The sequence below is a fragment of the Thrips palmi genome, unplaced genomic scaffold, assembly GCF_012932325.1.
Source record: "Thrips palmi isolate BJ-2018 unplaced genomic scaffold, TpBJ-2018v1 HiC_scaffold_3, whole genome shotgun sequence".
Classification (NCBI taxonomy): Eukaryota; Metazoa; Arthropoda; class Insecta; order Thysanoptera; family Thripidae; genus Thrips; species Thrips palmi.
Window position 1 is genome coordinate 11,117,046 of NW_023144630.1, and position 16,256 is coordinate 11,133,301.

A 16,256-nucleotide genomic window follows, 5' to 3' on the forward strand; every position below is an offset into this window, starting at 1 on the left:
AGAGAATCTTATCTTAAACTCAGCGGCGAATTTCACTTAGTTTGATCATTTAATACAGCTACATATCAATATAATTTGTGATCTAGTTCTCGTAAATCTGAAGATGGACGATCAAAGAAACCAAAAGTGCTTGTAGAAATATATTCCGTACGGTCCTATTTATCCCAAATGATCAAAAAGAGTGAAATTTGCCTGCGTTTAAGATAAGATTCTCTTGGGGGGAACGCCCAGATAAGATCTTTTGAATAGGATCCCCCGATATTGAGGAAATAGTACTGATAGCTGTGTAACTCTTTAACAAAAGATAATAAGTCAATTGCAGTCTGAGAGTGCACTAACTTGTACGAAAAGCATAGCAAAGTTGTGTGAGACTACGTTCAAAAACTTGACAAAGGATTTTAGTGTCTAGACTGATTTTTCTGATGTGAGAAGTTTCATTACCGATTTTCATTCAGCGAGAAAAGGGGTAATGTGATTCCTTGATCTGTGGCAGCAACAAGAAATTATCGCTGTAAAATGCAGAAAGTTTCCTTTCCACGTTTAGACCGGTATCATCAAACTTTTAGAGTTTAAATGTGATACTACAAAAAATACACGAGAGTCAATACAATGTTTATTAGATTGAAGATAGGACAAATAAAGTGTGTTGTTAAAAAAGCGTTTCAAGAGCTGCTAATAACAGTGAGATAGTTACAAAAAACCAATAATTGTCCCGGACCCAAAATCAATTAGGAAGCCCAGTGAGGTCTTCGGCTGGGGCATCAAATTGCGTGAACACTGTTTGCTGCAATAAACATTTTTGGACAGTAAAAATATTGTATGTATTTGGATCATTTCGGTCCAAATGACTTTGGTTTTTTTTTTATCAGAATACACTGCTAATGCAAGTGTGGACGCTTTGAAGCGTGGACTTGGTTCATACTTACATTAGCAGTGTATACATTTTCTAAACCGTTTCAAGAGTGTCTCAGAGGACTCTATGTTGCATGTATTGACCGTCGGAGTGCCCTCAGGCCTGGCAACGATGGCCTACTTCGGGCCCTGGCTGGTCGAGCCCTGGCACCTGCGCCGCGTGCGGCTGGGGCTGATGCAAGTGGCGGGGGGCCGCGGGGGCCTCCTGAGCGGCCGCGGCATCGGCAGCCTGTCGCGGCGGGCGTGCGGCAGCGCCCTGCGCACGTGGTTCAGCTTGCTCCAGGCCTACCTCAATCTGCGCTGGGGCAAGAAAGCTCGCAGCTGAATTCTCCTCTTCTCGCACATTTCACGTTACGCGGCATGATTGTTCACGAGACGTTATGGGCCAGTTGGACTCATTATGGGACACAAGGTAAAACCCAGGCAAAACTGGCACATCTTGGACAAGATGTGAAAATGTTGTTTTCACAACAAAAGCATCGCATTTGGTGTGGGCCAAGTTCTAAGTGTCGAATCTTGTCCAGGAAACAGCAGTCCCAATTTTACTTCGTGTCCCAAAATTACCTCAACTGACCCTACACAGCACTTTAGCGGTCTAAACGAATCCATTTCAACGTAATAAAACGATCCTGGAATTAGAGTGTACACAGGATTTCGTGATCAGTGGCCTCCTCGCACTTCGGGTGGTGTGGTCAGAAACCTGCTACTCCATTCTAAGGTCCTTCTCCATAAATTAAAAACCCAAATAAATGAGATTGATGCCCTGTTGTGAAGTTGCCGACATTCCACCCGATTGAAGCCCGAATGAACTGCCCGCATGGGATGGACGTTATGGGAATTTTGCCGAGGGGTCCAGCTTCTTGACTTCTTTCCCCAAAGGTGAATGACAGCCCCCCGCCAGCCACCTGAAAACACAACGTGATGTGAATTTCAAACTTGCTGCAGTTGCTGCAAGGGAAAAACCACTGCAAGTAAGAAGATGCTGAAAATTTTTTAATGCTTGGCCAAGTACACACTTACAAATGTATGCTTGGCATGTACACACTCACAAATGCATGCTTGGCAGATAGGCCAACACACTTTCAAACGCCTATGCTTAGCATGGAGTTATATGGCGCCAACCACGCGTTTGTAAGTGCGTACTTGCAAGCATGCATTTGTAAGTGTGTACTTAGTACAGTTAGGTTTGTAGTGTACTTTTAACTTTTTTTACACTGCATAGTTAAGTATGAAACAGTCTCACACTAATGCGAACGACAACGTTGCAAGCTTGCAAGTGTGGGGCACTAACGTATCACATCTGGCCATGAGAGGCACGGTCCGTCCTACACTTTGTCGATCCTCGCTAGGAGACCCGCGTTTTCTAATGTGGGGTAGACCGTGCCCAACGCTTCCAGGCGTGAGTGAGAGATTGGTGTCTCATACTTGCAAGCGTGAGACATTTGGTTGATGCCCAATAGTGTGAGACCGTCCGACACTTGTGTTTGCCGTGTAGAGCCTTGAACAAAAGGTGAAACAAAAATCCTCACTTCACTACGATCCGACCTCTGAGCACGATCGCAAACAAATACATACCCCGAGGAGAGCAATGGTGATGGAGATTGCCCCCAGGGCGTTCCCTAACTTCTCCGCGTACCACATGATTTTGAAAGTGCAGCCCTCGCCATACGCGTGCAACGAGTTGCACGTATTCCCGTTGTAGCAACAAGAACTGGGAAGTTTGTGCCAAAACGAAGCGTCGTAGGTGCCGCAGCATCGGAGCTGTAAAATAAATGTAGAATATTAAAGCAAAGGTTTGTCATTAAGTCCTTGCCGAGGCATTCGAACTTATTTTGGGTGCCCATTCACGTAAACGTCAGCGATTAAGTTCAGGGGTAAATTGATTCTCCCAACTCTTTCACTAGGGGGGGGGGAACTTTTTGGCCTCAGTGTTTGAGAACGGCTGGAGATGAAAAAGAAAGTCACGTAGTCTCTAGCCGTTTACCTAGAGAAACTCGAAAAATCACTCGAAAACTATGTTGGGACGCCCTGGTCAGCGCACACCTCGTGGAGATAAGCATTTGACTTTCATCCGACGAATAGGACGTCATTCGTTAAAATTTTGTAATTGTCTTTAAGTATGAGGTCATGACCTGAGGATCCTCATTTAACGGCGCGCCATGCCACGTTCAACATAGTTCAGGTTCTGACGGATGTGACGTCACATTCGTTGAACACTGAGGTTTCTTCACTGGTAAAACAAAGGCATAAAAATTACGCCCCTTTAGGGCACAAATACTATTTAACGCCCTTTGAGGTCGTACACCGTTTTATGCCTTTGGGAAGGGCGTGAATAATATAGGCATTTTAAGCAAAATTTTTGCCCTTCCAACAGGCATTAACGATTCACGCCGCTCCAAGGGCGTAAATCGTTTGCGCCCTTAACGGGCGTAATTTTAATGCCTTTGTTCCACCAGTGTCGTCTTTCAGCAATGCTCACATTCATCTGCACGTCGTTGACGAAGCTCCTGGCGAGCGCGCTGCCGTCGCCGCCGTCCCTGGCCAGCTTGAAGACGTCTCGGACGACGGGCTCGAAACCCGCGGCTGTGATGAACATCACAATGGCGGCGAATACTTCACAGACGGTGATGATGATCAGCAGAATCGCAAACTGTGTGAAGGCGCAGCACACACATCGCTGGTTCCTATTCAAATGATGCCATCTTACCCTGCAATGACATCCTACCTGGTCGCTACCGGAAAAACGCCCTTTCTCAGAGACTGGCAATTTTTTTACGCAATCAATCGAATGAACAATGTTTTACGATATGTCACAATTTCTTGTGCTGATGGACCTTTGGAACGAAAAACCCGCACATTTTTGGGTATTTTCCTAAAGAGATAACGCTCAATTTTGTACGAAAAGTTCATCTGAGCAAAATCCTGCAGTAATGTCTCGTGCAAAATTTGTATACAAAAACATTTGGTGTGGGAGCATTTGAGAAGGCTTGGAGAAAAAACAAAGTATTACCACCATGGTCTCCACACCGAATTCAAAATCAAAGAGAGCAATGGTGCATTTTGAATTTGTTTCTGTTTTCTCTCCGACCTGAGGTTAATGTTCCGATTTAAAGAAGTTCGCCAGCCTCTGAGAAAGAGCGTGTTTTCCCGGGAAAGACCGGATTTCCCATTAAATGAGAAGAAAAGTTCTCTTGCATAGATACCCGTGACTTGAGGTCGCCAAGAAATCTTTCGTCAACCCGCTTCGTTTTGTCGAACGTAATCGTTTTGTTTCCGAAATTTTGCCTAACGCAGTCACATTTCGTTGGTGTGTCGCGATTTGGGGAATATCGCACAAAAATCTTTAGCACAATTTAAATTTTATCGAGTGAAAAACAAATAACGTCTATTCTCAGACCGTTAAGGACAAAAATAAAATGGTCTGCACTCTAAATGTTGTACAGTTAAGATTCTCCATATTATGGTGAAAATGTTCCAAAAATGGCGGTGCAGTGACTTCGTAACATACCATTGAAAATTCACTGTACCTTATAGATTATAGAAATTTTGATGAATTTTGTTGGTATTATGGAGAAAATCTCTACCATAATATGTTGGTGCAGCCTCTACCGTAAGAAAATTTTCAGTGTGCTCACCATTAGGAGAATGGTGTAAAATTTCTATAGCCGCGCCGCAGAATCCAAAAAGCGTGACGACGAAGATGACGGCCGCCAAGATGATGACTAGGAAGACGCAGCCCCTGAGGTGTCCCGCCTTGCCGCCATCGATGACCTCGCGCACAGGAGGCCAACGACCATCGTCGCCACCACGCACACCTGCACCGACAATTGCACTAAGTCATCAGACTTCCACACGCAAAATGGGTCGTAGGGGAAAGTAGCGGAAGAAAAGTAGAGAGTAATAAAGAAAAGTACACCCTTATGGAGCTGATACCTTGACTTCGAGCCATCCACCGACCGGTTATGTTAACTCAACATGAGAATCTGAGTATGAAATCCCTTACAAATGGATGTCAAGATGCCCGCTGTAGGCCACAGGGGGGTGTACTTTTCTTTCCCAGTATTTTTCTTCCCCAACCCCTACCCTGAAATCAACCCTGAAACTGTGTGCCTTTGTATCCCGCACCAGGGCACTTTTGCCCGTTCACTACAAGGATAAGAGAGGCTTGTACAACAAAATTGCAACGAAAACTGTGACAGAAACGTACAGCGAGGATTGTACATAGAAAGTACAACGGGAGTTGTTCTGTCTGGCCCAGATTACCACAGTTTTGGTGTGATAATGTAATAGTGGCGCTAATAAATTGATACATTCGTAAATGCAATGCAAAATTTATTGCTCTTTAAATGCAATAACTTTTTCATGGCGCTTGATAATGCAATAAAAAGTTATTGCTTTTGAAATGAGTTGATTACTACACTGAGAAAACCTGTGTTTGTTCTCAATACACACTTTTAGGTTTGTAATGCGCTCACCATGTTCAAAATTTCGAAGATGAAGAAATACTTGACAGTGGCATTGCCGGACCGGATTCCCGCCGGCATGGTGTGCTAGCAGGCCGCCGCTCGGTGTCACACTGAAAACTCGCCCACGTGCTGCCGCAAGATAGGTCGACTTGTGGCCGCGCCCATGCCCAGCGCACCTTATCAGCGATAACCCTCGGGAGATTACGATAGCTATCGAAATTTCCTGCTGCAGGAAGTACTCGTCCTTTTCGGGGAAGCATGTGTCACACATGGATCGCTGTCGGCCAAAAGGTTGAGTTGAAATGTGTACGGAGCCCTCCTCCAAAATGACTATTTTCTGTTTTCCAACAATGAAACAGGCGGGAAATTAAAAAAGACGCGAAAAGGCCAGCAGCCAGCTGCCACGAAATTTACTAGTCGTTACCCCCTCGATTCTTATTGGTCGATTTGATTTGGGCGCATGTGTTATTGGAACCTTTTTGAATTTCCCGCCTTTTTATATGTTGGAAAACAAAAGAAAAGTCAGTTTGGAGGAGTGCCAAACCGTTCTTTGTTTTACAAGGAGTCGTGCAAACCGTGCGGAATATGGATTACCTCCAGATTACATCCCAGTTTTTCCTGGATTACCATTAGATCACGCAGGCACGCAGGATTTGCTCCAAATTTTCGCGGATGGCCTCAAAGTTTGGGGTCACCTGGATAACGGATTACCAATTTGCTGTGAGCCGGATTACTTAAGTCGTTACCCCCTCAATGAGCATAGACTTGAGACAATGAATGCGGCAAGAAAACGCAAGTGAAAATTTAGTTCGTTGGTCACATTAAATGCGCATTTTTTACGTTCAAAATTCCATTTACCAGGAACACCGTGCAATTCATTAGCATTTTTGATTAATAAGAGTCTGGACCGAAAATGGGAAGACCGAAATTAACACCCCTTTGGGACCGTTATTGTCGAAGTATGATCTAACAACCAAGAGAAAGTATTAGACCACATTTCACTCCTTGCCGTGAGTCAACTTGTCAATGTTTGACATATTTTAGTCAAAACCCTATTATCTTGTTTTCTGTTTTTCAAATATTAATTCTTATGTTGTGCTCCTGCTCCACCTTTCTGCGCGTGCCCTGAGGCCTCTGAAACAAAACCGTGCCACGGGTATGACGACTGGAACCTCGTCGCGGGACGGCAGCACCAACAAGGCCGAAAGGGCAGACTGTTCAAAGTCCCGTTGCCGGTAGTACTCAAGGACAGACACCTGAAATAAACCCTGGCCCACATGAGCAAGGGGGAAGGCCGAAACGTTTCAAAACAGATGTGTGTGGAGTGGAGTGGTCATATTCATGACCCGCGAGATTACTTGGAATGTCCGTGTGCGTTACCCGCAGGCGTCGCGGAGTGAGATAAGACGTCATTCATCGGAAGTGACGGCTTTGCACTTGTGTCGTCAGTAGTGCAAGCACGTCCGCAGCCACGCCGGTGGCATGTTTCCATGGTAAGTTACATATTGAGATGAGCATCAGAAGTGTCTGGTCACTCCGTAGAGGATTTCTGTAACTTCCCACTTTCCGTTACAATGGAACACACAGTCATCTCAACTTGTACTTCTTGAACGAAGTGTAATTTGGAGACAAGTCAAATGGAATTATAGTCATCAGAAAGCGTTGGTTCGTCTTGTGTATTATTTCTGTACTTAGCTCTCATCCGTTTAAGTTCTTAAAATTAAGGTGGATTAATTCTTTTCACAATAGATTCATAAAAATCCAAAAACTTTTAGTTCTTGCCTATGATGGACAATATTTTTAACGGATTCATGTTGACTTTGGTCCAGTTGTTTCTATTCCGCTAAATTGAGAGCGCAAAAAGGGTTCAATTAAGATACATCGCTTTTCCCTGGATTTTGTCCCTTACTGCTAGGAATCGAGTCGAGTAATTTAGGGCAATAATGTAAACCATTCAAAGGCACAATAATGAAAAAATAACACAACTTGGACGCAAATCAAATTAGTCCCTTCTTCCGCACAATAAATATTTTTGACCATTTTTTTTAACGAGACATTACAGGCCATTCAGCAGGCTTCCTTTGACTGACATCGGCAAACAACTCGACGGGATCCTTTTGTGTACGGAGTCAGGTGGCTCGCTGGTCAAAGTGCATGACATCTTTGGGGTCACCTCTCCCGACAACGCTGGACATCGTGTAAAACTCGAGATACTCATTACTCACTGTTATATGCCCTACCGGAAGTCGAACATGGGTTCGAACAAAACTAAACAACCAGGAGAGCAATGGGATGTGGGTCTCAGTTTATGTCAAAGTAAGCAGCTCAAGGGAAAAAAAACCCTGCTGGCAGCTTCCCCTAAAAGTTTGATTTTCAGGTGGCAGTAACCTTCAAAATAAATGTGTTTGCGCTGTTGCTCATGAGGTGTGAAGGGCAGTGAGTGTGTCACTCGAGTAAATTTTGTCATACTGTCAGAAACCTGCTTCAGAATTTAGTTTTTGAGTTGGGACTCCCTTTTTAGAGGTGCGCGAATTATGATAATGATTTCAGACATGTTTCTGGCATTTTGACAAAATTCACACGAGTGGAACAAACCCTGAAGATGCAAGGTGCGGGTAAAAGTGAAGGTGGGAAAGTACATACGTTTCTCACTGAGCCAAAGTTTACTTTCTAACGAAGTACAATAATGACGCAAACAAAACAGAGGTTGAGAGTACAATTTTCAAGTAAATGTTTTAAATGTAGAGGTTACAGATCACGTAACAGTAAGTCCGCTGAGAATGCATGGTTAAAAACCTGCACCTTGACAGTAACTTAAACATCTTGCCAGGTGAAATCACCAAGGACGGGGAAGGCGGGACACTTGTCACACACTTCGCAAAGAACTTCCACCACTCTGACTGTCCTTTTCGCGTCCGTCGCCAGCAGGCCGTCCCAGATGGTGTTCTTCTGCTTTCGGCACGACTCCTCTGAGTGGTCGATCTTGATGCTGGGGAAGTCTCGCGCATACTCCCTCAGCAACACGATGCGCCGCAGGGCCGCCAGCTCACACTTCCGCAGCCTGTGGGCCAAGTCCTTGACATACCATTTCGACTCCCCCTCGGACGCCGCCAGGATTCGTACCTCCTGGAGGGTTGCGGCGTGGGTTTTGATAAGAGAGAGCACTGTAGATAACGGCTCCAGGCGCATGCGTAGCCACGACAGTCCGTGGTGGCCCTCGGGTAGAGGGGGAAACTCCACGACATGGGGCGTACTCTTCCAGCTCAGCGAGAGCTTCCTCAGGTTGGGCATGCGCGTTATGGACTGGAAGTATTGGTTCGCAACGTTTTTGACCATTACTTCGTCCAGCTGCAGCGGGAGATCCGAAGCTGCAATTTTACTGTCCCTGAGATGAATGCGCAGATGACGCAGTGAGGGCATCCGCCCTATCACGTTGAGGTGGAAATGGAGGGCACCGGAAACTTCCAGCCACTCAACGCGCGGGGACACACGCTGCAGCAGCACTTTACACCAGTTGGGCCTCTTCTTACAATCAACCCCAACCAGCTTTCTCACCTGAAACATGCAAGCCATAGCGCATCAAGAAACGAGTAGAAGAGGGAGGAGGATGTCGCAATAGTTGCCTACACTGAGAATGAAAAAGTCATGATCAATACCCAATTTTGGACGAAGTATACATTATCACCCAAATTTGGGCGAGGAAACAATCCTCGCCCAAATTTGGGAGAGGAAGGCTTTCTCGCCCGACTATGGGTGAGGAAGCCTGAATCAGCTACCTACATGGCTTCATAGTACTAAGACCCAAATTTGGGTGAGAACCGTTCTCAGCCAATTTTGGGCGAGGAAACCCCCCTTACCCAAATTTGCGGGTAATAAAGTAGTCCTCGCCCAAAATTTTAGTCATGATCATGACTCTTTCATTCTCAGTGTACCTACAGGGGCAATGAGTGACACGGGAAAAGGGGCACTGGTAGCCAACGAATGTGACATCACATTCGTTTGAACGTGAAAACTACGATGTCAGATTGAACGTGACAAACAGAGAAAATTCATACTCAAACGAATGTGACACGCCGCACCGCTTTGTCACATTACTTCGGGTGTTACACGAAATCAGCAGGCAAACTGTCACATTAAAACGAATGTGACACATGGTACCCATTGACATACATCGTGTCACATCCAAACGAATGTGACACCCATATGCTGTCACGTTCGTTTGAATGTGATATGCCCTAACTGTCATATTCAAACGAACGTGACACGCCCCGGACACGCCATAAGAGTCAGGTTATGGCGTGTCACGTTCAATTGAATGTGACAATTCGGGCATGTCACATTCAAACGAACGTGACAGCATATGGGTGTCACATTCGTTTGGATGTGACACGATGTATGTCAATGGGTACCATGTGTCACATTCGTTTTAATGTGAGAGTTTGCCTGCTGATTTCGTGTCACACTTGAAGTAATGTGACAGAGCGGTGCGGTGTGTCACATTCGTTTGAGTATGAATTTTCTCTGTTTGTCACGTTCAAACTGACATCACCGTTTTCACGTTCAAACGAATGTGATGTCACATTCCTTGGCTACCAGTGGGGAGGAGGAGGAGACACCTGCCTGCAAGTACACTCCACCTGGAGCCGACTTGGCAAGTACACTCCTCTCTGGAGCATTGGCGTGTACCTCCAAGCACGCTCCAGCCATCTACAGATGCATACATGCAAGTACACACCTACAGTACAGATGCATACTTAGCGGAGTACACGTCTGTGTACTTAGCCAAGTATGCATCTGTAGATGTGCACTTAGCCAAGTATGCATCTGTAGATACGCATATGTACTGAGTACACACTCCAGTTTGTAGAGAGCGTGGAGTGTCCCATGCTAGGTTGGCTCCGGGTGGAGTGTACTATCAAACATGCTTTGTAGGTCTTACTGGTTTGTCCTATCAACAGACGAGCACCAGACTAATGTAACGCGCTTTATTTTACACATTATACTCTATTCTGAGCTCAATCGAGTCCATAGGGGCCAGGGGCCCCAGAAACGTAATATTTCAATTTTAATCGCAGTGTAATCTGTTCTAGAATGAAGATGACAGATTGTCCCACAGCTCACCTTGTCAAGGTTGGGGTCCTGCAGAACTTCCTCCAGTTCCCGGCTATGCACCTCATCATTCTCAGTGAACTTCGAAACATCCAGAATTTCATCACGACTAAAGGTAGCTCGTTCTACAACGGCGTCCGGCTTCCTCCGCAAGTTCTGGTTGATGCAAGCATGATCGTGTGACTTTACTGCAGACCATTGGTGCGAACGAAGATCATTCACATCACCAGTGCCTTTCACTACCAGAGCACTCCGGGTCACACCATCATGGTCCAAAACGTCCCTGCTCAGATCCGGCCCCTAATTTTTGTCTATCGTAGCCTATCATCCAAGGAACGCTCCTGTAATTTTTCTTGAAAATTTTTTTTAGAACTTTGGTCGTGGTGACTTCAGAAATTTCAAATAAAATTTCTTAACTTTTTTTAAAGGTGTTTTTGTTTAATTGTGTATTAAGGCGCGCAAATGTGTTGAAAACGGTAAAGAAAACATAATGTGGTGAAAAACAATCTTGGGATCCTCACCCTTTACCAGAAAAAAGTTGAAGACTTAAAAAAACAACCGTTTCTTGAATTTGTAATAAATCGCCCTTTTTTTGGCAGACGTTTTCTTGCTGTGTAATGCCCTAATCGAGGCCCTAATACTTGTTATGCTGACATTCACCTCGAAATTTTAAAAGTTGTTTTGTTTAATTGTGTATTAAGGCGTACAAATGTGTTGAAAACGGTAAAGAGCAACATGTTCTGGTGAAAAAAACAACAACTTGGGATCCGCAGCTTTTACCAGAGACAAGTTTTCGACTAAAAAACGCATTTTATTGAATTTTCAATAAATTGCCCCCTTTTTCGGCATACGTTAAATATTTTCTTGCTGTGTAATGCCTTAAGACTTATTACGCTGACTCACCTCGAAATCGTTTTATAGTGATAAGACAGACAATTCACTAGTAAAACTAAAGCGTAACTCTATGCTTGAGTTAAGCACAGAATTACGCTTGGAGACGTTACGCTTGAAATGAATTCTGGAAATTCCCCCATGCATTTGGATAGGAGGAAACTCGGTGGATGAGCCCGTTACGCTTGATTTCAAGCGTAAACTGATAACGCTTGAAAACAGAGGGTAATACTACGCTTTAGTTTTACCAGTGTTGGATTCCAATGCACGGGACCGATATAGGTCCTCGTCAATATTTTTGAGAAATATATTTATATATAGCAGCGAGCAGTGATCTAGTGAAAACCGTATTGTGATAATCAAATTTCTTTTCCACGTGAGTATACTGAGGTTTTGTTGGTTGGCAGTTAAATATATCTTAGAATACTAAGATAACTTTAGGAGTATTTATCTCGGGTGTTCCTGGATTGCCTTCCGCATTGCTTTGCCGACAGTTAGAGTTCATCCTAAGGCTCCTTTGATGCCAGTAGCATGGCGTATTTTGGGAATTCAAGAAACACTGCTTTAAAAAAAAAAATCAAAAACTTTCTTTTTGGGAAAGGCTGTGGGTTCCAAGTTTGTTTTCCTCTAAATCATGTTGCCCTTAAGGATTTACAACCCATTGGGGCGTTAGAATGTACTATTAAAAACCTAAAAACAAAGGTTTTAAATTTTTTTTTTAAATTAAAATATCACTACGGTCAAAGGCATTTGTGAAAGAGATTTTTGGGTGGTTGGCTACGATAAACAAACAAGCATTCTGACACATTTAGAATTTAAATTTCTATTTTAGCGTCTAGCTGTGTACACAACGGTATCCTCTGCTTAAATTTGGGGGTCGGATCCGAGCCCAGCAAGTACGTTTTGGACTATGATGGTTTCTCTGCAAACGCAAGCACACTGTTTAAAACAGTGTGCCTGCATGCATACATTTTAAAGCGAGTGACATGCACACACTTGAGTTTGCAGAGAATTGATGGGGAATGCCCCTACCAGGTCGATGCCACCGTGCTGGTGCAGGTGCAGCAAAAGCGGGGCCAGCAGACCCCCGCCGTCCCGCCGCTGCAGGTTACCGTTCCAAGCTTTGCCAGTTTTCTCTTCAAGATTCATCTGCAGCTGGAACTCAGCCTCCAGTAGGTTGGCTGCCTGTTGGCACTTCTCGAGGCCCTGCGGCAGTGCTGCAGACACGTCGCGGCCCGCGTTAGCCGCAGCCCGCAGCTCGTTTTGGGCCTCCATGGCCTCGTTCAGCCGGGCCCGCCACTCAGTCAGCTGGGCCTCAGCCGAGCCCTTAGCCTTCTCCAAAGCCTGCACCACCTTCAAAGCAGACGCCACGGCGCTTTCGAGCTGCTGCAGCTTGGGCGCCGCCTGCTCCGTGCGCAGCTTGCGTAGGGAGCACAAGGCGTGGCCCTGGTCTGCGCAGTCCTCCGAAGAAACCTTGGAGCAGTCCCGGCACCACAACCTGTGGAAAGGGGGATAGCAGACCGCTTTAAGGAGGCAGTAAAACAAGAACCCTGTTTCTTCTCAAGCAAGCAACGAAACCAGATGTTTCTAATTTTATAAAGAAAGAGATTCTGTCTTGGAAAACATGCACACTAAATGTCATGGGACTTTTTTTGTCCCATGATTTATGCAATTTTAAGCACACCCGACGCTGCACTGTGGGAAAAAATCACAGTAAATCCTGTAGTGATTAGTACAGCTGTCACTGTTGTTCAGAGTACAGGATTTACTGTACTTTTTTACAGGCTCTACTGTACTTTCTACTGTACCACAGGAGTGGAAACACGGAATATCCTGTACAAGTTACAGTAAATGCTGTAGCCAGGCACAGTAAATCCTGTGTTCAGAACTACAGTAAATCCTGGCAAAAAAATTAACGGGATTCACTGTGGTTTTCGCAGTGTGAGCCCGCGTCGTTTGTTCCTGAGTCATCCCCACCTTGGCCCCGGCCAGCCGGCGCCCGGGGCTGACCCTTTTCAGGTAGGGATTACGGCGGCTTAAGCCGCTACCGTCCCGCGTCGTTTGTCCGCAGGAACTCCCGACTCCGGGACAAACGCCGCGGCGGGCTCACACTGTGGCAAAAAGGTACGGAAACTTCTGTTAATTTTTTTGCCAGGATTCTCCGTAGCCCTCTTATCAATATTCTCCGTAGGCTCTTACAGTCTTCTCCGTAAGACCTGGAAGACTGTTTAGTCCTACGGAGATCACTGTAAGGTTCAACGGAGAATACTGTGCGGTCCTACGGAAAATACTGTATGAGCCTACAGAGAATAATGACAACACTGTAAGGGGAAGTCGTATTTTTACAACTTTATTTTACATGAATACCATCGTAAGTTTACAACATAAACCCGTAATTTTACGAACGTATTCGTTATTGGCTAAATAGAAAGAGAAATTTCACAATTTTACACAGATTTTTACGGTTTACCTTGTAAAATCAAGAACCTATAAAGCCCCAATCCGACTGACTCACTGACTCACTGACTCACTCACTCATAGAAATGTTTGGGGTGAAGGAGTGGTCGTAGAGACTTGCGGTTTTTTCCATTCAATTCCAAATTTTAGGGGAAAAATTTGGGGAAAAAACCCCCAAAAGTTGAAAATTCCTCACCTTTCCGAGTAACCTACTTTATCTACAAAAAAGGGGAACAAATTTCTCACCGTTTCCGAGAAAACCTACTCAATCTTAAAAAAAAGGGGACCGACCGACTAAAAATTTTTATTTGCCCTATGGGTTAGGTCTGGTCGAGACGTTTCCGAAACTGTGCCGCAATCGGGTCCCCGTCCCCCGGAAACATCCTCAAAAACGATTAAATAGGCCTAAATTCAACAAAATCCACTCAATCTTCAAAAAAGGGGACCGACCGACTAAAAATTTTTATTCGCCCCATCGGTAGGTCTGGTCGAGACATTTCCGAAACTGTGCCGCAATCGGGTCCCCGTCACCGGCAACATCCTCAAAACGATTAAATAGGCCTAAATTCACAAAATCCACTCAATCTTCAAAAAAGGGGACCGACCGACTAAAAAATTTTTATTCGCCCCATCGGTAGGTCTGGTCGAGACTTTTCCGAAACTGTGCCGAATCGGGTCGCCGTCACCGCAACATACTCAAAATCAATCATCAATTATCATCAAGAACCTACATAGCCGCAAAATCCGACTGACTGACTCCCTCACTTATCAAGAACCTATATAGCCCCAATCCGACTGACTGACTCACTGACTCATCCACTGACTCACTCACTCATAGAAATGTTTGGGGTCAAGGAGTAGTCGTAGAGACTTGCGGCTTTTTCCGTTCGATTCCAAATTTAATGGGAAAATAGGGAAATATCCCAAAAGTTGAAAACTCTCACCGTTTCCGAGCAAACCTACTCAATCTTCAAAAAAGGGGGACCGAATGACTAAAAATTTTTATTCGCCCCATCGGTAGGTCTGGTCGAGAATTTCCGAAACTGCAGCAGTCGGGCCCCCGCCACCGGCATTTGGGTAAATCATCATCATCAAGAATCTATATAGCCCCAATCCGACTGACTGACTGCGACCACTCACTGACTCACTCATAGAAATTTTTGGGGTCAAGGAGTGGTCGTAGAGACTTGGGGTTTTTTTCCATTCACCTCTATCCTTGTCAAAGCAGTCTTCAATATTTTCCGGATTTTGTATGCACCCATTGACTGCCACAGTAGCCAAGCAACAAGCTATCTATTTGGGCAGTAAAAGTAGCTTAATTATATGGTCAAAAGCTCAAAATCGAGGGGTCCTATTAAAAAGATCTTATCTGGGCTTTTCCCCCCCAAAGACAATCTTATCTTAAACGCAGGCAAATTGCACTCAGTTTGATAAATTTGATACAGCTCCCAAATCGATATAATTTGTGATTAAATTTCACTGAAATGTGAAGATGAAAGATGAAAGAAACCAATAGTGCATGCAGAAATATATTCCGCTTACTCTCGTACCCGTCCCAAAGGGTCAAAGTGAGTAAAATTTGCCTGCGTTTAAGATAAGATTGTCTTGGGGGTAACGCCCAGATAAGATCTTTTGAATAGGACCCCTCGAAATAGACCTTTCAAAGAAGCAGCACATTTACTTCCTTAGAAAATTTGCCTTTGGTTACCACGGAAAATACTTCGGCACGCGCCGCACACATGCGGGGGTCTAGGGGCGGAGCCCCCAGCGAGCAGCGCGAGTTACGAACTATAGCTGTAATTTTACGAAGAATGTCGTCATTTCACGAACGAAAGTTGACATATTACAAGCATTATCGTAATTTTACAAATTCAATTGTAAATTAACGAGTAATTTGCTGTTAATTCCATGGGACAAATTGTTCGTAAAATTACAAAAGTTTGTTAAGGCCGTAGGAGCGCAAAATTTTTTTTCGCTGATCGATAGTGATTGATGTGTTGAACCATCATGTCGAACCGTTTTGCCCTGCGACGCTTAGTTTAGGCGTCGCGACGCCTCAAAGTTCGAAATTTTAACATTTTTGGAAGCACCGATTGAGAGAATTAAAAGTCGCAGCCTCCTGAAATTTTGCACACATGTTGGCAGTGACCAAATGAAGGGCAAGTGGTGTTTTGATTTGCGTCCCAAGTTCCAGGAGCACTCCTGGAACGCCTTGAAAGTAAGTGATTTTTGGAAAGCCACTGAGAGGGACCTAATAATACGGAGAGAAAAAAGAACCCCCAAATGCCCCAGGCCCAATCTTCCTCTTTATGGCAAAGTTTTTTCCCGGGGACGCCCCGACTTATGGTTTTCGAGATCCGTTTCGTTAGAAAACAACCCAGATTTGCAGGTCCTGCACCAGTAGAGAGAGACAGGCTGCTT

At 44.8% G+C, this 16,256-nt stretch overlaps 2 protein-coding genes across 2 annotated transcripts; both read right to left on the minus strand.

The window, feature by feature from the left end:
• Window positions 1-1,955: 1,955 nt before the first annotated feature.
• LOC117648355 lies at window positions 1,956-4,560 on the minus strand. The gene is made up of 3 exons (XM_034390851.1): window positions 4,548-4,560; window positions 3,392-3,562; window positions 1,956-2,673 (listed from the first exon to the last, which is right to left on the minus strand). Exons 1-3 carry the CDS (start codon window positions 4,548-4,550, stop codon window positions 2,446-2,448), a joined length of 402 nt encoding a protein of 133 aa, XP_034246742.1. The 5' UTR covers window positions 4,551-4,560; the 3' UTR covers window positions 1,956-2,445.
• Window positions 4,561-7,961: 3,401 nt separating this feature from the next.
• Window positions 7,962-13,020, minus strand: LOC117647865. The gene is made up of 4 exons (XM_034389835.1): window positions 13,011-13,020; window positions 12,411-12,934; window positions 10,500-10,643; window positions 7,962-8,933 (listed from the first exon to the last, which is right to left on the minus strand). The coding sequence occupies exons 1-4, from the start codon at window positions 13,018-13,020 to the stop codon at window positions 8,193-8,195; spliced, it is 1,419 nt and encodes a 472-aa protein (XP_034245726.1). The 3' UTR covers window positions 7,962-8,192.
• Between the last annotated feature and the right edge of the window lie 3,236 nt (window positions 13,021-16,256).